Here is a 23,948-nt window from a genome sequence, read left to right on the forward strand (position 1 = left end):
TGGATGTAAAATTTTGGCCACTGTAACATTACACGCAGTTTGAACGGTAACACTGTCTTGGAATATTGGTACCACATACACGTAGCACAGTTTGAGAATCACTGCTGTATGACAAAGTTGATGGAAACTCAAGACGTTCCACATATTGACTGAATATTTATAGAACACAAGGATTCATTTTTTCAGTGTTTTTATTTGTATTTTATTTTTTTAACACAAGTGTAAGGCAGCGGCTTGAGAACAATAAAGAAATCTCTTTCTTACCAAGTACTGTACTAGCAATATGTTTCAAGCACTGTGCATTGTCTGACTGTAAGCTCATTATCTCAGGTACTCCTTGTTTGAATAAATTACGCTCTTACTAATCATTGTGGCTGGTTTCTCTTCCAAGTGGTTTGTGTCACATGTCCCCTTTCACTTGGATAGTCACCTGATCCCTGCTGCCTTCCGGACGGCTGCAGTAACCATAGCAACATCCTGTATAATTGATTGCCTCACAGGCGGTAAAAACATGGAGCAGGTAAAATGTCGGGCGGCTGTGTTTGTTTATTCTGTGTTGTTGATGCTTTGTGTGTGTGTGTGTGTGTGTGTGTGTTGATGTTGCAGGTTTGCTCTGGTTTGTTTATTCTGTGTTGTTGATGCTTGGTGTGTGTGTGTGTGTGTGTGTTGATGTTGCAGGTCTGCAGGTGTGCTCTGGTCCAGTCCACAAGACTCTCCCCCGAGGACGTGAGTCGTCTCTACACAAATGTTTTCCATGAGTCCTGCAGCGTGGAGGAAGTACACGTGGCCTTGAAGAAGGTAATAACTTTGGAAAGAAGTAGAGATGTCCGATAATATCGGCCTGCTGATATATGCGTTAAAATGTAATATCGGAAATTATCGGTATCGTTTTTTTTATTATCGGTATCGGTTTTTTTGTTTGTTTTGTTTTGGTTTTTTTAATTAAATCAACATAAAAAACACAAGATACACTTACAATTAGTGCACCAACCCAAAAAACCTCCCTCCCCCATTTACACTCATTCACACAAAAGGGTTGTTTCTTTCTGTTATTAATATTCTAGTTCCTACATTATATATCAATATATATCAATACAGTCTGCAAGGGATACAGTCCGTAAGCACACATGATTGTTCGTGCTGCTGGTCCACTAATAGTACTAACCATTAACAGTTAATTTTACTAATTTTCATTCATTACTAGTTTCTATGTAACTGTTTTTATATTGTTGTACTTTCTTTTTTATTCAAGAAAATGTTTTTAATTTATTTATCTTATTTTACTAATTTTTTTAAAAAGTACCTTATCTTCACCATACCTGGTTGTCCAAATTAGGCATAATAATGTGTTAATTCCACGACTGCATATATCGGTTGGTATCGGTTGATATCGGTATCGGTTAATTAAAGAGTTGGACAATATCGGAATATCGGATATCGGCAAAAAGCCATTATCGGACATCCCTAGAAAGAAGTCACTTTAGATAGTATGGATGACACTAGATTCAATTCATTACTAAATGTGTATATTTTCTAATAATATCAACACAAATATTATTATTTTTATCATTATTATTATTCATGTCACTACTTTGGTGTGTAGTTCCTGTTTATCGCTCTTATTTTTGTTCAACTTCCTGTATGGCTCCACTGCTGCTCTGCTTCTGAGCTTATTTCTCCTCACCTGTTCTATATCTGAGTTATTGGGTAGAAATATGGGGAAATAACTACAAAAGTACACTTCATTTATTAACGGTGTTCCAAAAAAGATCAGTTATTATAATAAATCATGTTGGATATAGAGAACAAACAAACACTTTATTTATTGAATCAAAAATACTGAAATTCCACAACATAGTGAATTTGCAAACAGCTAAAATGATACACAAAGCAAACTATAACCTGCTAGCCAAGAATATACAACAATTCTTCTCAACAAAAGAGGAGAAATATAATCTTAGAGAAAAATGTAATTTAAAACAATTGTACGCACGTACAACACTTAAAACATTCAGTATATCAGTATGTGGAATTAAATGATGGGATGGATTAAGCAAAGCAATCAAACAATGTACTAATATGATCCACTTCAAGAAACACTTAAAGTGTTTACAAAGTACAAAGAAGAAGAACCATGATAAACATTCTCAATTTATCTCATCCATCCATTCATTTTCAAGATAATCTTACTCATCTCACCATATGAAATATAACTTACTTCACCAATTATTATCTATTTATTTTTATTGTGATTACTTATGGAGTATATTGTGAATAAATTGTGAACAGGAAGTGAACAAAAGTTTTAGCAACTGTTATGTAAAAGGAAAAGGGGTAGGATTAAATCAGCTCTGCTTCTTCCTACTCCTTTTCCAACATGTTGAAAAGAGAAACTGGAAATTGTGATGTATGATGTTGTATGCATGCATGTTCCAAATAAACTCAAACTCAAGGTAAAATATTGAAAATACTGACTGCATCTATCAGGTTAGAGAAGGAGACAGTCAGTGGTCGTGTGTTGGTGAACACGTTCTGGACGTCATCACCGAAATGAAGACCGCAAAGGAGAGTGAAGAAAAGGTAATTGGCGACATCTTGACAGACAGTATTAGAAAGGACTAATATAGAATTGTGTTCAGTTGTACTGGGAGGGTCAGCTGCTCAATGCCGGACAACATGTCAACTCTCACGCCACGACGTGTCCTCACCGAAGCTCCAAAACGTCCTGCTGGCGTCACACTAGCAGCACTGAGGTAACAAATGCTGTAAATGCACTGCAAAAAGTCAGTGTTCAAGAACAAGGACAAAAAATACAAAAATTAGGGGTATTCTACTTGAACTAAGGATAATTATCTGCCAATAGAACAAGAAAATTTGGCTTGTCAAGACTTTCCAAAACAAGTCAAATTAGCTAAGCTCAATGAACCCAAAAATACCTTAAAATAAGTATATTCTCACTAATAACAAGTGCACTTTTCTTGGTAGAAAAAACAAATATGAGACCTTTTTGCTCAATATGTTGAAAAATACTGAAGTAAATGCTAGTGCCATTATCTTGACATAATGATATGCGCTTGGCATTACATTTCTTGAAACCAGCAAACTTATACTAAAAACTAATTTATTGTTCTTAATGGAAGGCAACAAGGCAACCGCTTGTTACTCTCGGGGTCTCCTAGCCGCTCAGGCAAATCATATTGTCTAAAAATGCATTTTTCCATCGATAACATGACATCATCACGCCAAGTGCGTGCTCTTTCAGTCAATTAGTGCGCAAGGAATATATATATATATATATATATATATATATACAAACCCCGTTTCCATATGAGTTGGGAAATTGTGTTAGATGTAAATATAAACGGAATACAATGATTTGCAAATCCTTTTCAACCCATATTCAATAGAATGCACTACAAAGACAACATATTTGATGTTCAAACTCACAAACTTTTTTTTTTTTTTGCAAATAATAATTAACTTAGAATTTCATGGCTGCAACACGTGCCAAAGTAGTTGGGAAAGGGCATGTTCACCACTGTGTTACATGGCCTTTCCTTTTAACAACACTCAGTAAAGGTTTGGGAACTGAGGAGACACATTTTTGAAGCTTCTCAGGTGGAATTCTTTCCCATTCTTGCTTGATGTACAGCTTAAGTTGTTCAACAGTCCGGGGGTCTCCCTTGTGCTATTTTAGGCTTCATATTGCGCCACACATTTTCAATGGGAGACAGGTCTGGACTACAGGCAGGCCAGTCTAGTACCCGCACTCTTTTACTATGAAGCCACGTTGATGTAACACGTGGCTTGGCATTGTCTTGCTGAAATAAGCAGGGGCGTCCATGGTAACGTTGCTTGGATGGCAACATATGTTGCTCCAAAAGCTGTATGTACCTTTCAGCATTAATGGTGCCTTCACAGATGTGTAAGTTACCCATGTCTTGGGCACTAATACACCCCCATACCATCACACATGCTGGCTTTTACACTTTGTGCCTATAACAATCCGGAGGGTTCTTTTCCTCTTTGATCCGGAGGACACGACGTCCACAGTTTCCAAAAACAATTTGAAATGTGGACTCGTCAGACCACAGAACACTTTTCCACTTTGCATCAGTCTATCTTAGATGAGCTCGGGCCCAGCGAAGCCGACGGCGTTTCTGGGTGTTGTTGATAAATGGTTTTCGCCTTGCATAGGAGAGTTTTAACTTGCACTTACAGATGTAGCGACCAACTGTAGTTACTGACAGTGGTTTTCTGAAGTGTTCCTGAGCCCATGTGGTGATATCCTTTACACACTGATGTCGCTTGTTGATGCAGTACAGCCTGAGGGATGGAAGGTCACGGGCTTAGCTGCTTACGTGCAGTGATTTCTCCAGATTCTCTGAACCCTTTGATGATATTACGGAGCGTAGATGGTGAAATCCCTAAATTCCTTGCAATAGCTGGTTGAGAAAGGTTTTTCTTAAACTGTTCAACAATTTGTTGACAAAGTGGTGACCCTCACCCCATCCTTGTTTGTGAATGACTGAGCATTTCATGGAATCTACTTTTATACCCAATCATGGCACCCACCTGTTCCCAATGTGCCTGTTCACCTGTGGGATGTTCCAAATAAGTGTTTGATGAGCATTCCTCAACTTTATCAGTATTTATTGCCACCTTTCCCAACTTCTTTGTCACGTGTTGCTGGCATCAAATTCTAAAGTTAATGATTCTTTGCAAAAAAAAAATGTTTATCAGTTTGAACATCAAATATGTTGTCTTTGTAGCATATTCAACTGAATATGGGTTGAAAAGGATTTGCAAATCATTGTATTCCGTTTATATTTACATCTAACACAATTTCCCAACTCATATGGAAACGGGGTTTGTATATATATATATATATATATATATATATATATATATATATATATATATATATATATATATATATATATATATATATATATATGTACAGCCTGGCCCCCGGCCAACTTTTTTTCAATTGTAATTTTTAAGAATTTATCTGAACTTGCATGAACTATTTCTGTTCAAAATTGTTTGAAATGTAAAATGTTTAAATATCAACTGTCCAGTTTACTGTACTGTGCCAACTGTACTACTATATGAGTACGTGTTTTCTATTGTTTCATTGAAAATAAAACAGCAAAGTCCATTTGGCTGTCATCTGTTTTAATTATGAGACACAATTGTGTCAAAGTCATGATTTTTTATTTCATGCTTGAAATAAGAAATGATTACTTTAAAAAAGTAGTTTTATACTTGTGAGTGTTGATGACACAGCTTTGCAACAGTTGATATTCTAGTTTCAAGCATGTTTTACTCAATATAGGTCATCAAATCTCAGCAACAAGCTGTAATATCTTACTGAGATCATTTAGGACCAAAACACTTCAAACAGGTAAAACACTCTAATATAAAATCTGCTTAGTGAGAAGAATTATCTTATCAGACAGAAAATAAGCAAATATCACCCTTATTTGAGATATTTATATCTTACTTAGATTTCAGTTTTTGCAGTGCACTTCACTGAATAGAATGTTCCTCAACATGCAGAGGAAGACAAGGATGGAGGAAGAGGAGCAGCTGTGCAGTGTGAGAAGCCTCCACAAGGCAGCCAGACACAGCTGGGCTAAGTCAGATCATGCAAATATTACATTTGTTACATACCTAAATCCATGCTTAGTTCTTTAAATTGCAATGTGTGTGTTCAGATTGGTGACTGAGGGTGTGCGAGGCATGCTGGCCTCTCCCGGGCAACTTCGTAGCACAGGGGTCAGAGGTCAAGCCTGGGGCTGTATGTCCGCATCAGATGTCCTCCTCTTGATGGACGTAAAGTATGACGTCGTCACCCGTTTGCTTTACGCTGACATGCTGCAGGAACACCACAGTAAGGGCAAAACGTGCTGTAATGTTTTGGGTGGGTTTTTTTTACCGTTTGACTTTCTTTTGTTGTGATGTCACAGATGTGGATGTGTGGGAGGCTCTGTCGCCATGGCAACGGCACGAAGAAGAAGTTCGGCTCGGGGATCTTGCAGAGGAGGCGTTGGAGGACGACGACATGCTCCGATTGGCTGAACTGCCAGGAGCATTCAGAATATACAGGTGCTTTTCTCCAGGGGGAACTAGTGTTGGGGCGTTGTATCATGTTTGTGTGAAAAGTTATAAAATAATTATAAAAATGAATATTTTAACTGGAAAAAAATGGTGGTACTATGTAAGTGAAGTCATATTTTTTAATGATGAAACTGAACAAATATTAGGATAGGAATTATAATGTCACAGGAATCAAATGTTTTTAAATAAGAAAATAAATGTGTGAATAATGTCAAATTTGAAAGAATATTTAAAAAATCATATCTTGGCAATCTTATTTTTATGCTAAAAACAATAATATTTTGTGAATAAAGTCAGTTTTGTATGCACCTTTTTTTAATTACTATAAAAAGAACCATAGTGTTTTGAGAAAAAAATAACATTCTTTAAACATAGTCTAATTTTATAAGGAAAAAAAATATTTTAAAAAGTGTAATTTTTTTAGAAATATGTTTGTGATTTTAATAGGAAAATAATTAAAATACTATGAGGGGGAAAAAGAACAATAATATTACAAGAGTAAGGTCAGGTGCAGGTGTTAAAGTGAAAAATATACTAAAATCACCACAAAAAGAATCATAATGTTGCAAGAAAAAAGTAAAAATAGCAATAACAGGTGAATAAAGTTTGATTTGTATGAAGAAAAAATACTACATTGATTTTTTTTTTAAATCATCATAATGTTACAAGAATAAAGTTGTGTTTTTGTAGGGAAAAAAATGATCAATTTTAATTTGTTTAAGAAAAAAATAAGAATATTTCGAGAAAAATCATCAGAATGTTGTGAGAATGATGTTGTATTTTTCATAAGACAAAAAACACTGTAGTATTATATAAATATAGTCAGTTTTATGGAGCAATAGAAAAAAAAATCAATATTAAAACAATCACGTTTATTTTGGTAAGAAAAAAACATTAATAATACTCAGTTTAGTTTGTTTGAGAATAAAAATAAGAACATTACCAGAAAAAATATCATAATGTTGTGAGAATAAAGTTGTATTTTCCATAAGACAGTAATATTATTTAAATATAGTAAGTTTTATGGAGCAAAAAATATATATATATATATATTACAACAATCAAGTTTTATATTTATGAAAAAACTGTAATTATTTATACTAATGGATAGTACTATTCACTAAGTAACTTGTGTATGTGCACAAAGGATACAACAACTGAGTAATCAATGATGCAAAAAAATGCAAAATACAAAGAAATTACCATAAAAGGGAAAAAACATTTTATTTATTTGTTACGCACTTTTCATTGCATTAGGATAAACATTTTTTGTCAGAATATATATTTTTTCTCATTAAAAATGACAGATGTTTGTTTTTTAACACAGATTAAACTATCGATATTTTACGACATATAAATCCTCCAAATGTGTCTGGTGAAATTGTCCTCCAGGACGTGTCCTGAGTCCAGTAGAGAGTGTTTCACTGCTGTCTCTCTCCTCTACAAGTTCAACACATCACGTCAACAAGAAAGGGCAAGCCTAAGAGCTTTGGCAGAGAGGTACAACTCAACACCCGATGACTTCATTTGAATATAGAATAACTCCTTGTGGATTCTTCCAACTTCTCAGGCTGGACAAGGACAGTCTGAGCCTGATGTGCTGGCATATCAGGCTGGCAACGCTCAAAGCTGAAAGGGAAAAGACATCCAATGATGCGTATTTGGGAGCACAACAATGTTGGGACATGTGGTAAAGACATGAAGTGCTAACATTGTGTCCGTAGTTCATGTAGAAATAGAACGGTGGGGATATTGTCTTTGCAGGCCACATGTTTACAGTCCATGCAGAGAAGAGCAGGCTGCTTCATTGCTGCACAGTGGAGACGTAGAAGAACACCTAAGAGACTGCCAATTGTCACAGCAGGTCAAGTCATGCTATTTTGTTACATAATCAATCTCTTCTTCTTCTTTTATGGCGGGGCACTCAAGGTTAAAAGTGCAATACCGCCACCTACTGTATTGGAATGTGAACCAGAGTTCCCCCCCTCACATACAAACATACTGTTTATACCAGTGGTTTTCAACCACTGTGCCGCGGCACACTAGTGTGCCATGAGATACAGTCTGGTGTGCCGTGAGAGATTATCTAATTTCACCTATTTGGGTTAAGAATATTTTTTGCAAACCAGTAATTATAGTCTGCAAATGATGTGTTGTTGTTGAGTGTCGGTGCTGTCTAGAGCGCGGCAGAGTAACCTTGTAATACTCTTCCATATCAGTAGGTGGCAGCAGGTAGCTAATTGCTTTGTAGATGTCGGAAACAGTGGGAGGCAGTGTGCAGGTAAAAAGGTGTCTAATGCTTAGACCAAAAATAAACAAAAGGTGAGTGCCCCCAAGAAAAGGCATTGAAGCTTAGGGAAGGCTATGCAAAACGAAACTAAAACTGAACTGGCTACAAAGTAAACAAAAACAGAATGCTGGACGACAGCAAAGACTTACTGTGGAGCAGAGACGGCGTCCACAAAGTACATCCTAACATGACATGACAATCAACAATGTCCCCACAAAGAAGGATACAAACAACTGAAATATTCTTGATTGCTAAAACAAAGTAGATGTGGGGAATATCGCTCAAAGGAAGACATGAAACTGCTACAGGAAAATACCAAAAAAAGAGAAAAAGCCACTAAAATAGGAGCGCAAGACAAGAACTAAAACACTAGAGTTATATTGATGCATGCTTGGTTATGCTTTAAAATTATATCCAACAATTGCGACGACGACTTTTTACTGCCAACTGAGTTTCGTTTTTTTAAAGATTTCTGCCGGTGGTGTGCCTCCACATTTTTTCAACGCAAAAAATGAGCCTTGGCTCCAAAAAGGTTGAAAAACACTGGTTTGTACTTTGCCAAACTAAATTCTATTACATAAACCTGTCTCTTCTAGCAACTTCACTTAAATGTTCTGTGTCAGGTTCAAACACCGATGACATTTATTAAACAGACAAAGAAGCAAGGAATCAAACAGAGACAGAATTAAATTTGACTCAATGAGGAGAAGCGCGTAGACCTGTACCCTTTTACAGTGTCCCACCACGCTCTGACCAAAGATTGTACAGCTCCTCTTTTATTTGGACTTTCCCTGATTACATGGCAACAGCTGTTTCTAAAGGAAAGGGGGTCGTAAACAGCCGTCGCCTTTGGTTACAAAACAGTTCAAAGAAAAGGTGCCAGGAGGGGGCGGGGAGTCAGGTCCTGCTTCCTCTCCACTTTGTAGATCTCGGGTCAAGACAAAATCTTCCTGTGGATTACAATACATCAAAGAAACAGACGGCTTCATGTCGCTTCCCATCCTACACAGTGGAGTTTTACAAGCCTTTTGATTGGTAAGATCAAAGACAGCTTTTGTCTGCTCGCCGGGAACTCATTGAAACACAAAGTTTTGTGATAACTTAGATACATTTATTCTGACATTCTGCTTGGTGCTTTGTACCTCCTTTGAGAGTAACCTCCTTCTGTCCACGTCTTCTAACTTCCTCTCTCAGTTCACTCCTTTCTCTAATGTATTTGCCACAATAAAGGATTGCAGCTGTCACATAATCCTGTTGGCTGTTTACTTAGAAGGTCTTATTCAGTCTGGTGTGTCCTAATCTAATGCATGATTTGATTCCTTCCCCTTTTGTGCTCCCCCTTACAGTTCTTCCCGCTCCTGCTGTGTTCTGTATTGCATATAAGTGTCTTCCTGTTGTACTCATGTCTCGATGTGATAGCCATTCTTTCAAAATATTTCCTTTTTAATTAATGATTTTGCCTCTGTCTTACTAAGAGGTACCTCGCCCTCTCAAGTCCTTTCAGCAAATGATGAATTCTACTGCTTGCCCAGCAGGCCTTGCTGCAGTTGCTGGTGCTCAGCCAGGAGCAGGAGAGGAAGCAGCTGGTCCACTTGCTACATGGAGTCACCTTAGAGGATGTGCAAAAACCCGCTCCCACAAAGTCTCCTAAAGCAGGTGAATTCTTGTCGCTTATTAGCGTTGTTGTGTCTTACCGCTAAGAAAATTAAGGTCCCACTGCCAATAGATTGCGTCAAAAGGATGAAACAAATCCGCCACACCTGGGAAACGAGCAGTGAGATAAACAAAGCCCAGTCTGACATCAGCAGAACCCCGACAGAGTGGTCCCAGGACCAGCTGGAACAGGTGTCCTTGAGACTCTTGACACATGTCATGGAGCTGCAGGAGAAGCAGGCGTCGTCGTTACTTCAAGATTTGATGAACAAGGTGAGGATCAAATGGGACAAATTAGATAAATAAATACATTTTGTGTCGTTTTCAGTTAATTATTTCAATTTTAATTAATTATTTAATCCTTTTTTTTTATTCAATAATTATTGATTTCATTATTTCACAGTTTAAATAGTTATTTTATGATTTAATACATTTCATGATTTAATTGATTATTTCAATGTGTTGATGACACAGCTTTGCAACAGTTGATATTCTAGTTTCAAGCATGTTTTACTCAATATAGGTCATCAAATCTCAGCAATAAGCTGTAATATCTTACTGAGATCGTTTAGGACCAAAACCCTTAAAACAAGTAAAACACTCACATAAAATCTGCTTAGTGAGAAGAATTATCTTATCAGACAGAAAATAAGCAAATATCACCCTTACTTGACATATTTCATCTTACTTAGATTCATACTTGCCAACCTTGAGACCTCCAATATCGGGAGGTGGGGGTAGGGGGGGGGTGGGGGAGTTGGGTCGGGGTCGGGGGCATGGTTGGGGGCGTGGTTATTTACAGCTAGAATTCACCAACTCGGGTATTTCATATATATTTCATATATATATATATATATATATATATATATATATATATATATATATATATATATATATATATATATATATATATATATATATATATATATACATATGTATATATATATATATATATATATATATATATATATATATATATATATATATATATATACATATGTATATATATATATATATATATATATATATATATATATATATACATATGTATATATATATATATATATATATATATATATATATATACATATGTATATATATATATATATATATATATATATATATATATATATATATATATATATACATATGTATATATATATATATATATACATATGTATATATATATATATACATATGTATATATATATATATATACATATGTATATATATATATATATATATATATGTATATATATATGTATGTATATATATATATATATATATATATATATATATATATATATATATATATATATATATATATATATATATATATATATATATATATATATATATATATATATATATGTGTGTGTGTGTATGAAATACTTTACTTTCAGTGAATTCTAGCTACATATATATATTTTATTTACATATAAATAAAAGAAATACTTGAATTTCAGTGTTCCGGTGGCTATCCATTAGATGGCAGTATTGTCCTGTTTAACTTCTCCGTTCATGATGAGTATATCATTTCGGCCACCGTGTTCAATGGAGAAGTGTCCAACTGTCCTGGATGAACTGAAATTCTTGTTTCCATTCGTTTTGGAACTTGCAAGCGTATTTCTTCATCTTGCTCGTCGACGGCGTCGCCATGTCTGTAATTTCCTCGTCCTTCTGCTTCGTCTCCTTGTTGTGTGCGCAGTTGTGCACTCTACTCTCTAAAAGCCCTAGATGTTATGACGTCATTGGGCAGGCAAGCTGTTTATATTGTGGGAAAGCGGACGTGAGAACAGGCTGTCCCCACTCAGTCTCAGGTCCGCATTGGCCACGCCCCCTCCAGCTCCGGCTGAATACCGGGAGTTTGTCGGGAGAAAATCTCTGCCGGGAGGTTGTCGGGAGAGGCGCTGAATACCGGGATTCTCCCGCTAAAAACGGGACGGTTGGCAAGTATGCTTAGATTTCAGTTTTTGCAGTGTGAGTTCCCTCCGGGTACTCCGACTTCCTCCCACCTCCAAAGACATGCACCTGGGGATAGGCTCCTCCCACCTCCAAAGACATGCACCTGGGGATAGGCTCCTCCCACCTCCAAAGACATGCACCTGGGGATAGGTTGATTGGCAACACTAAATGGTCCCTAGTGTGTGAATGTTGTCTATCTGTGTTGGCCCTGTGATGAGGTGGTGACTTGTCCAGGGTGTACCCCGCCTTCCGCCCGAATGCAGCTGAGATAGGCTCCAGCACCCCCCTGCGATCCCGAATGGGACAAGCGGTAGAAAATAGATTTGGCTGAATAATAAAACTTTAAAAAAAAAAAAAAAAAATTGTCTTTTTTTATCTTTTGAAATTGTGTCACAATGTTTTTAAAAAGGAAAAGGACATTAGTATTTATATGTGTCAGTAAAGTAATGGAAGGGTTGTCCACCGTGTGTGTGCAGGGTGAGCAGCACCTTCAGGGACTGCAAGAAGAGTATGAATCCAAACTGCGAGAAGACCAACACAACAATCTTCTCCAACTCATAAGCCCAGAAGCGTCTTCCACGACTTCAGACACGCATTGGATTCAGGAACGAGTCCAAGGTCAGATGACTTGTAGTGGACCCGCTGAGAACCAGGACCTCACCGCTGGACCTCCTCAATCTCTGACCACAACCAGCAGTGAAGTAAATGGAGGCCAAACTGAGGGTGTACCTAATAAACAGGCTGTTTGTGCAGGTACCACCAACACAACTTTAGGATTAGGAACCTTAACTCAAACCTTAACCCAAACCTTGGTCATAACCACAGGCGTAACCCGAGTGTTCAACACACCCACGTGGGTCCAAATCTAGTCAGGCTGGGGTTGGGCCAAGAAGGTCTAACTCAGTCTTTGGATGTTTTTGGAACTGAAAAATTATTGTCGCTTGGAATCTCAATCAATCAATCAATGTTTATTTATATAGCCCTAAATCACAAAAGTCTCAAAGGGCTGCACAAGCCACAACGACATCCTCGGCACAGAGCCCACACAAGGGACGTCGATGTGAATCTGATATGGATTATCATCTAGTTATTGGAGTTTTCTTATGATGTTCAACCAATCAGAAGGCACTTGATTGTTGGAGTGCAGAGGTATGGAGTCCAGTGGAAACATGTAATCAAACGTTTCTGGCTGATATATATTTTTATTATTTAACTCACTTTTCTCAGTTAGCTCATTTTCTTTACATTTGAGGCAGAAATGAAATGGTGAATCTAAATGTTAAATCTAAGTTCTTAAATGTTAAATATTATATCTAAATCTAAGTGTTAAGTGTAAATGTTGAATATAAATATACATGTTAAATGTAAATGGTAAAAGTAAATGTTACATCTAAATGTTAAGCAATAAATCAAAATGTCAAATGTTAGATATAAATGTTCAATCTAAATGTTAAATATAAATGATATAAATCTAAGGAATAAATATAATGCTAAATTTAAATGTTATATCTAAATCTAAATGTTCAATTTGAATGTTATATCTAAATCTAAATGTTAAATTTAAATGTTATATATAAATCTAAATGTTAAATATATATGTTTTATCTAAATCTAAATGTTAAATCTACATGTTGAATCTAAATCAAAATGTTATATCTAAATGTTAAATCTACATGTTAAATCTAAATTTAAATGTTATATCTAAATCTAAATGTTCAATTTGAATGTTTTATCTAAATCTAAATGTTAAATCTACATGTTGAATCTAAATCAAAATGTTATATCTAAATGTTAAATCTAAATGTAAATGTTATATCTAAATGTAAATGTTAAATTTGAATGTTATATATAAATCTAAATGTTAGATTTATATGTTTTATCTAAATCTAAATGTAATATCTACATCTAAATGTTAAATCTACATGTTGAATCTAAATCAAAATGTTATATCTAAATGTTGAATCCAAATGTTATATCTACATTTAAATGTTAAATCTACATTTAAATGTTAAATCTGCATGTTAAATCTAAATTTAAATGTTATATCTAAATCTAAATGTTAAATTTGAATGTTATATATAAATCTAAATGTTAACTTTATATGTTTTATCTAAATGTAATATCTACATCTAAATGTTAAATCTGCATGTTGAATCTAAATCCAAATGTTATATCTAAATGTTAAATCCAAATGTTATATCTACATTTAAATGTTAAATCTACATGTTAAATCTAAATCCAAATGTTATATCTAAATGTTAAATCCAAATGTTATATCTACATTTAAATGTTAAATCTAAATGTTAAATCTAAATCAAAATGTTATATCTAAATGTTAAATCCAAATGTTATATCTAAATGTTAAATATAAATCAAAATAATATATCCAAATATAAAGGTCTAATGTAAATGATAAATATAAATGTTAAATGATAAATCAAAAGCTTAAATGTAAATGTTAAATACACATTTTAAATATGAATGTGGAGCCCAAGTCGAAATATTGAATGCACATTCTTTGTCAAGTTTAAGCTAAAAAAGCTAAAAACATTTATATTTAACTTTTACATTAAATATTTTACATAAATTTTGGATTTAACGTTTGTCAAGTTTAAGCTAAAAAGGCTAAAAAACATTTATATTTAACATTTACATTAAATATCTTACATCAATTTTACATTTAACATTTAGATTTGTATTTAACATTTAGATTGATCATTAACATTCATATTTAGGATTTAATATTCAGATGTAGATGTAACATTTCAAGTCACCATTTAAGTCTTGGGGCCGACTTTATTTAACATCTATATGCTCCCACTAGGACAAATCATGCAAAATAATAACATTGACCATCATTGCTATGCCGATGACACCCAAATCTATGTAGCGCTATCACCAAATGACTATCGCCCCATAGATCTTCTGTGCCAGTGCATTGAGCAAGTCAAACACTGGATGTGCCAAAATTTCCTACAACTAAATGAAGATAAAACTGAGATAATTGTTTTTGGTGCTAAAAAAGAAAGGTTTAAAGTCATCCAACACCTTCAATCACTGTCCCTGAAAACCTCAAATAAAGCCAGAAATCTTGGGGTTATTTTAGATTCTGATTTACATTTCGACAGTCACATCAAATCAGTAACAAAATCGGCCTACTATCACCTCAAAAATGTAAAAAGACTTAGAGGGCTCATGTCAGCTCAAGACTTAGAAAAACTTGTACATGCCTTTATTACCAGTAGGCTAGACTATTGTAATGGTCTCCTTGCAGGTCTTCCCAAAAAAACTGTCAGGCAGCTACAGCTTGTTCAGAACGCTGCTGCTAGAGTTCTAACAAAGACCAAAAAATGTGAGCACATTACACCAATTCTTAAATCCTTACATTGGCTCCCTGTACATCAGAGAATAGATTTCAAAATCCTCCTGCTCACATATAAATCACTACATGGTCTAGGGCCCAAGTATATCACTGATATGCTCCCACTATATACGCCCTCTAGATCACTAAGATCTTCTGAGACCAATCTGTTAGCGGTTCCAAGAGTAAACTCAAATCAAGGGAGATCATCATTCAGTCACTATGCAACACATAGCTGGAATAAACTTCCTGAAGATGTCAGACTCTCCCCAACTCTCACTACTTTTAAAACTAGACTGAAGACTTTTATGTTCACCTTAGCTTTCAGCTAAATCTTTTAATCTTTTAACTTTTAACGTCTGCACTGTTTTTATTTTTATTGTCTGCATTTTAATTTTGCTTTTATTTTCTTTCATTTCACTTTGTTGTCTGTGAAGCACTTTGAGTCTGCCTTGTGTATGAAAAGCGCTATACAAATAAAGTTGCCTTGCCTTGCCTTGCCTTGCCTTGCCTTAATTTCTACCTCAAATGTGAAGAAAAGTGAGCAAAATATCAAAAAAGTATCAGCTAGAAAAGTGTGATGGAGTGTTTACATTGAGCACCCTAGATAGAGGTGGGTTAGTAACCCTAACTAACCATAGCCTAACCTTAACCACAAGCGGCCAAAGCCTAACCTTGTAAGTAAGGGTTAGATTCGCTTTGTCATCCTGGTTATTTTTGTCATGGCAGACTTTTTGACTGGACCTCATTAAAAAGATCTTAATAATCATGAAATATTGCAAGCACATCCTGTCAGAATAATTGTATCTAAGTTAGCACAAAACTTTTGTGTTTCAATGAGTTCCCGGCGAGGAGACAAAAGCTGTCTTTGATCTTACCAATCAAAAAGCTTGTAAAACTCCACTGTGTAGGATGGGAAGCGACATGAAGGTGTTGGCTTCTTTGATCTATTGTAATCCACTGGAAGATTTTGTCTTGACCCGAGATCTACAAAGCGGAGAGGAAGCAGGACCTGACCCCCCTCCAGGCACCCTTTCTTTGAACTGTTTTGTAACCAAAGGCGACGGCTGTTTACGGCCCCCTTCCCTTAGAAACAGCTGTTGCCATTTAATCAGGGAAAGTCCAACTAAAAGAGGAGGCGTCCAACCTTTCGTCAGAGCGTGGGGGAAGACTGTGCAAAGAGTACAGCCCAGACGTTTCTCCTCAATGAGCTAAATTGAATTCTGTCTCCGTTTAATTCCTTGCTTCTTGTCTGTTTAATAGATGTCATCAGTGTTTGAACCTGATACATCCTATCTCCTTATTCTTAGGGTGTGGATTGACACTTGGGGGTCTGCCCTACTTGGAGGTCTCCTGTGTGGCAGCTAAAATGGATGAAGACGCTGAGGAGGAGGAGGAGGAGGAAAGTCAAAGAAAGAACCAGGATGAGGAAGAGGATGCTTGGAGCTCACAGCCAGAGGACCACGCTCGTCGTGAGGAAGACGCCGTCAACGTCCAAACGGAGACTTTGGAAGGACAAAGCACGGCTGGCAAAACGGAGATGGAGAAGTTGAGGTCTTGTCTGAGTCCCATCCCCCACGCCGTCTTAGAACCGCAGGACTCTTCGGACGTGCAGCGACGTCACCTGGCCCCTGCCATGTCCAGTCACACAGTCGACGTGAAGGTGGGTATGTGCGCCGCTGAGGGCCGGCCCCTGGCATGAACGCTCGGTGGTTGTCTGGGCAGTCTTTTTCAACCTTTTTTGAGCCAAAGCACATTTTTTTCATGGTAAAAATTCAGTAGAAAATGTTAAAAATGAAACTCAATAGGCTATATTGCCAATCTAAAGTCCTTCTCATCAAATGCGCAGGACAGGCCAGTGGTGTCACCCACACAGGACAGGCCAGTGGTGTCACCCACACAGGACAGGCCAGTGGTGTCACCCACACAGGACAGGCCAGTGGTGTCACCGGCGCAGGACAGGCCAGTGGTGTCACCGGCACAGGACAGGCCAGTGGTGTCACCCACACAGGACAGGCCAGTGGTGTCACCGGCGCAGGACAGGCCAGTGGTGTCGTCGCTGGAAAGAGAGAAGACGGTGCGTAAGCTGGTGGACGTGCACAGGCGGGCGGAGAGGAAGCAGCAGCGAGACAGAGAAAGACAGCAGCTGCGGGTGAGAGAGACGCTGGCGTCCAGAAGGAGAAGTCCACTCTGGCTCTGACACTTTGCTTCAGGTCCAGGAACGTCTGTCCATCATCCAGAGCAGGAAGGCCGAGGACGAGGTGTTTGGGCGTAGACACAGGGACAGCATGAGACATTTGACAAAAGAGCTTTCCCAGGTAATTATTACATCTGTGGTACGCCATCTGATTAAAGTAGTCTTTTATCGTCCTATATTCAAACACAGTGTTACTGGTCAAACTGTGTGTAATGTTACACTGGCCAAAAATATGAAATGTACTTGTTAAATAAGACCTCTGCCTTGTTTTTAATGAATACTTAGGCCTACTACTAGGGATGATACTCGAAACCGGTTTTCCCGGTTGTTCGATAAGAAAAGAACCGAGTCCTCGGACTCGTATCCCTTTTTGATAACCGGTACCCGTTATCGAGACCACTATAGTAAAGAAAAAGAGTTGGTTCTTTATTCGAATCCCTGGAATCCCGTCCCGACCAGAAATGCTCCGTGAGAAATCACAAGAAATGACGTCACGTAGGTAGCTCAGTCATTAGGCGCAGATAGGGAAAGCAGGGGCCGGAAAAAGCGCTCCAAGGTGTAATAAAGTTCAAAACAAAAGGTATAATACAATGAATAACTTTACTGAGAGATTTGAGCAGGGTACAAACACATGACGAACATTTTTACGACCGACCGGAAACATAGCAACCAGGCTAGCAACGCACCTTCTTTACCGCAGCTGTCGCAACGTTCTTAAAGCAACCACAGCACATACATATATATACAACATATCTCCCTTTTTTAACTTTTCTTTTTCTTTCCTTGTAAACAAAACAAAATCACACTGTATATGTGTTGTCTGTCTAACTATAAATAATGCAGACGAGGCGTGTTGGCTGAGTTCTTAACGTCTTAGCTGCCGAGTGGGACGACATGCAACAACACTTTTCGGGGCTACCGCGCATGCTCGTCCCTCCCGTTGCATGCTGGGTAGTGTAGTTGTTATATTCCTAGCTCATAAAATCAAATCTTTCCCCCTATAAAGAAATTAATGTTAACTCAATAAAGTGTATTTCTTTTTTTAGCTTTAACTTTTCATCTTTTAGCATTGTAACCACATTTGCAAACAACTTTTCTCCTCATAGAATTTTCTTTCAATAAAGAAATGAAATGCAAAAATGTCAAAGCATCATAACAAACAGTTATGTCAAATAGCAGCAGAAGTGCACTTTTTGGAGAGCTGTATTATTTTCAGTTTTGTGCCCAAGGGACTGATTTTATTTAACACTATATTATTATTTATACACCTATAGTGATCACAGAGACAGGTAGTTTTTGTGTTACTGTATATATTTGTTTCTCTGAAAAATCCCACTTATTATACTTTGGGTAACAACAGTCAATATTTATTAATTTATTAGATTTTATTTTTTTCTTATATAATAAAAGTGAGCTTTTGTTCAACCAAATACTGTGTTTTTTTCCATATACAACAACCTATCTGGACTCGATAAGAGATTCGATAAGGAATCGGTTCGATAAGAGGATTCGATAATAGGCTCGAACTCGATAGTTTCTTATCAAACATCATCCCTACCTACTACGCTACTGTATTTTAATGGGGGTATACTTGGAGAGTCAAGTTCTTTTTCTGAGGTGGTACTTGCTGGAAAAAGTTTGAGAACCACTGTATGAGATAACATGTCAGAATTAATTATATTAAAATGTGTTTTTTGTTGTTTAGGAGGACAAAAGTCAGCAGAAGACTTTGGTCAAAGAAAAACTGGAGCAGCTCAGAAGAGAACGTTCATTTATTATGCAGTCCAGAAGAAACAAGTAAATAGATATTTTATTTTCATTTCACAGCTTTTATTTCAAACACAACAATAATATGAAATCCATCTCCATTAAGATCATTCATGTATATCAGGGGTGTCCAAAGTGCGGCCCGGGGGCCATTTGCGGCCCGCAGCTAATTGTTTACCGGCCCGCCACACATTCTGGAAATACTATTGTAAAAATAAAAAATAACATTAAAAAAAGTGGAATGAAGTGAAATCTAACGAGAAAAAGTTGCAATGTTGACACAAAAGCTACCATGCAGGCTGTTTTTTTTTCTTTGGTCTTCATTTTTCTTTTTTTGCCATTGCTCAACAACAAAAAAATAATGACAAAAAATCCATGTTATAATGAATTATTTTCAGGGCTCCAATTACTTCAAATATTTCACTTTAAAATGTTTTATGTGGCAAATATTGCATATATTGTGTAGTAGCCATATAAAAACATCAAAGTTTTCTTTGACAAAAGCGCATAAAACAAACAAAATAATAGTTCCAGCATAAAATGGACAGATATATCTGAAGTTGATCTCGTAACTTAAGTGTTGAAAGTAAAAGAAAAAACTAATAAAAATGTATCACTTTATGAGTGGGGCACCTTTTGGATCCCAAATATATTTAGTGATTTTTTATTTTTTATTTTCACTGTGATTACTCAAAAATATGAAATAATTAAAATCAATGGTGTCCTGCATTATTGATCTTTTAGGGCTCTAATTACTAAATACTGCATATTTCAGTTTTACTATAAAAAAAACTAAGTTGTTTTTTACAGAAAAGCCATAAAACATTTTTTTTAATTTGTATTACTTTATATCAACTTGAAGTTGATATAGAGATTTACTGTAAGCGTTAAATAATTAAAAAATAATAATAATCTGACTTATTTTTAACATTTCAATGACTGAGACCCTTTATGGTCCCCTAAAGGTAAAATGAATAAAAAATGCATATATTTTGTTATGGTTTGAAAATTAAAAATATCAAAATGGGCCCCACATGCTTAAATTTTTCCGTGTGCGGCCCTCGGTGGAAAAAGTTTGGACACCCCTGATGTATATATACATATATACAGTATATTAGGGGTGTGGGAAAAAATCGATTCGAATTTGAATCGCGATTCTCACGTTGTGTGATTCAGAATCGATTCTCATTTTTAAAAAATCGATTTAAATTTTTTTTTTTTTTATTTAAACATTTGTATTTATTTTTTATTTTTATTTTGTATTAATCCAACAAAACAATACACAGCAATACCATAACAATGCAATCCAGTTCCAAAACCAAACCTGACCCAGCAACACTCAGAACTGCAATAAACAGAGCAATTGAGAGGAGACACAAACACGACACAGAACAAAACAAAAGTAGTGAAACAAAAATGAAAATTATCAACAACAGTATCAATATTAGTTACAATTTCAACATAGCAGTGATTAAAAATCCCTCATTGACATTATCATTAGACATTTATAAAAAAAAAAGAACAATAGTGTCACATTGGCTTACACTTGCATCGGGGAAAAATCGATTCTCGATTCAAAAACTATTTTTTTCCCGATGCAAAAGGATTCTCTATTCATGGAATACATAGATTTCAGCAGGATCTACCCCAGTCTGCTGACATGCAAGCAGAGTAGTAGATTTTTGTAAAAAGCTTTTATAATTGTAAAGGACAATGTTTTATCAACTGATTGCAATAATGTACATTTGTTTTAACTATTAAATGAACCAAAAATATGACTTATTTTATCTTTGTGAAAATATTGGACACAGTGTGTTGTCAAGCTTATGAGATGCGATGCAAGTGTAAGCCACTGTCACACTATTGTTCTTTTTTTATAAATGTCTAATGATAATGTCAATGAGGGATTTTTAATCACTGCTATGTTGAAATTGTACCTAATATTGATACTGTTGTTGATAATATTCATTTTTGTTTCACTACTTTTGTTTTGTTCTGTGTGGTGTTTGTGTCTCCTCTCAATTGCTCTGTTTATTGCAGTTCTGAGTGTTGCTGGGTCGGGTTTGCTTTTGGAATTGGATTGCATTGTTATGGTATTGCTGTGTATTGTTTTATTGGATTGATTAATTCAAAAAAATTAATTAATTAATTAAAAAAATATGTTTTTAATAAATAAATTTTTTAAAAAAAAAATCGATTTTTTAAAAATGAGAATCGATTCGGAATCGCACAACGTGTGAATCGCGATTCAAATTCGAATCGATTTTTTCCCACACCCCTAATATATATATATATATATATATATATATATATATATATATATATATATATATATATATATATATATATATATATATATATATATATATATTTCATCCCACGCTAAAGTGTTGCCTTTTATATTTTTGTAGATTGTAAAAATTATTTGACCGTTTCTGACCCAAAAAGCCGTAAGAACTAATGTCATGTGTTTGAATGTGAAGGAATGCAGCAGGACTGAAGGAACTCTTGGAGCCCATACAAGTCCACATCAGACCTGAAGACACTGACTCTTCCACTTGAACCTGCTGCTCTGGTAAACTTCTTCTTCTTTGCTGTCATCACAACATCTTCTTCTTTGCTGTCATCACAACATCTCCTTCTTTGCTGTCATCACAACATCAAAACACCTTAACTGCTACAGTTATTATTACTGTTCTATAGATCCAAGTTGAACAAGCATTAATGTGACAGACAGCCAAGTTATCTTCTCACTGGATCACTTTACACCAGCTATGTGCACATGGACACATTTTATCAGATGAAATGGCTAACCGGAATAAAAATGCTCCGTGTAAACACGCCATTCAGAATATTCTGACCCCATCGCACGCGTTCGCATCAAAGTTTCATTCGGATCCAGACACGTGCTTTATCAGAATCAGAATTAGAAATACTTTATTAGGATTTTCAGCACAATCCCATTCAAGATCAGACACATTTACAAGGAGACAGAACAGGATCAAACATTACAGGGAGACAGAACAGGATCAAACATTACAGGGAGACAGAACAGGATCGCTGACAACTCTGGCAACTTCCGGCGCCCCTTACAAAAAAGGTGAGAAACAGGTAAACGCTGGGGGGGATGAGGAACAAAAAAAATTCAGTCTATGCCTGGGCTCAGACTGAGGACAAGGGGGGAAAAAAAATTATTATAATAAAAAAAAATTTGTAAAAAAATTTTAATGAAAAAAAACCCTCATAGCCATAGCACACATAAACGTGTGTAAGAATTCACTTTGGTGGTAGAGGGAGACTACGTTTAATACACTTTGGTGGTAGAGGGAGACTACATTTAATACACTTTGATGGTAAAGGGAGACTACATTTAATACACTTTGGTGGTGGAGGGAGACTACATTTAATACACTTTGATGGTAAAGGGAGACTACATTTAACACACCTTGGTGGTGGAGGGAGACTACATTTAATACACTTTGGTGGTAGAGGGAGACTACTTTTAATACACTTTGATGGTAAAGGGAGACTACATTTAATACACTTTGGTGGTAGAGGGAGACTACATTTAATACACTTTGGTGGTAGAGGGAGACTACATTTAATACACTTTGGTGGTGGAGAGAGACTACATTTAATACACTTTGGTGGTAGAGGGAGACTACATTTAATACACTTTGGTGGTGGAGGGTGACTACATTTAATACACTTTGGTGGTAAAGGGAGACTACATTTAAAGGCCTACTGAAACCCACTACTACCGACCACGCAGTCTGATAGTTTATATATCAATGATGAAATCTTAACATTATAACACATGCCAATACGGCCGGGTTAACTTATAAAGTGACATTTTAAATTTGCCGCTAAACTTCCGGTTCGAAACGCCTCTGAGGATGACGTATGCGTGTGACGTAGCCCGGCGAACACGGGTATGCCTTCCACATTGAAGCCGATACGAAAAAGCTCTGTTTTCATTTCATAATTCCACAGTATTCTGGACATCTGTGTTCGTGAATCTGTTTCAATCATGTTCATTGCATTATGGAGAAGGAAGCCGAGCAAACAAAGAAGAAAGTTGTCGGTGCGAAATGGACGTATTTTTCGAACGTAGTCAGCCACAACAGTACACAGCCGGCGCTTCTTTGTTTACATTCCCGAAAGATGCAGTCAAGATGGAAGAACTCGGATAACAGAGACTCTAACCAGGAGGACTTTTGATTTGGATACACAGACGCCTGTAGAGAACTGGGACAACACAGACTCTTACCAGGATTACTTTGATTTGGATGACAAAGACGCAGACGTGCTACTGTGAGTATGCAGCTTTGGCTTTTTTTTGCGTATGTACGTAACTTTTTTAAAATATATAAGCTTTATGAACCTTGGGTTAGGTGAACGGTCTTTTGGGCTGAGTGATTGTGTGTGTTGATCATGTGTTTGAATTGTATTGGCGTGTTCTATGGAGCTAGGAGCTAGCAGAGGAGCTAGGAGCTAGCATAACACGTACCGTACCGTACATGCGCGTCACGTACGTAACTTTTTAAAAATATATAAGCTTTATGAACCTTGGGTTAGGTGAACGGTCTTTT

At 36.2% G+C, this 23,948-nt stretch overlaps 1 protein-coding gene across 1 annotated transcript; it reads left to right on the forward strand.

The window, feature by feature from the left end:
* The first annotated feature begins 626 nt into the window (after positions 1-626).
* Positions 627-21,918, forward strand: LOC133659167 (uncharacterized). The gene is made up of 17 exons (XM_062061901.1): positions 627-798; positions 2,488-2,580; positions 2,640-2,753; positions 5,563-5,642; positions 5,721-5,896; positions 5,973-6,111; positions 7,516-7,623; positions 7,694-7,813; positions 7,888-7,987; positions 9,949-10,069; positions 10,140-10,339; positions 12,508-12,784; positions 16,703-17,055; positions 17,242-17,544; positions 17,606-17,710; positions 19,295-19,386; positions 21,840-21,918. The coding sequence occupies exons 1-17, from the start codon at positions 670-672 to the stop codon at positions 21,916-21,918; spliced, it is 2,589 nt and encodes an 862-aa protein (XP_061917885.1). The 5' UTR covers positions 627-669.
* Positions 21,919-23,948: the final 2,030 nt, after the last annotated feature.

This window comes from Entelurus aequoreus, linkage group LG10 (genome assembly GCF_033978785.1).
Source record: "Entelurus aequoreus isolate RoL-2023_Sb linkage group LG10, RoL_Eaeq_v1.1, whole genome shotgun sequence".
Taxonomy (NCBI): domain Eukaryota; kingdom Metazoa; phylum Chordata; class Actinopteri; order Syngnathiformes; family Syngnathidae; genus Entelurus; species Entelurus aequoreus.

What these genes read in the sequence shown, in the direction of transcription:
- LOC133659167 (XM_062061901.1), top strand. Translation starts at nt 670, where the DNA reads ATGTTGCAGGTCTGCAGGTGTGCTCTGGTCCAGTCCACAAGACTCTCC. An exon ending in TTCAAGATTTGATGAACAAG is followed by an intron (nt 10,340 to 12,507) that starts GTGAGGATCAAA and finishes GTGTGTGTGCAG; the next exon opens with GGTGAGCAGCACCTTCAGGG. An exon ending in ATGCAGTCCAGAAGAAACAA is followed by an intron (nt 19,387 to 21,839) that starts GTAAATAGATAT and finishes TTGAATGTGAAG; the next exon opens with GAATGCAGCAGGACTGAAGG.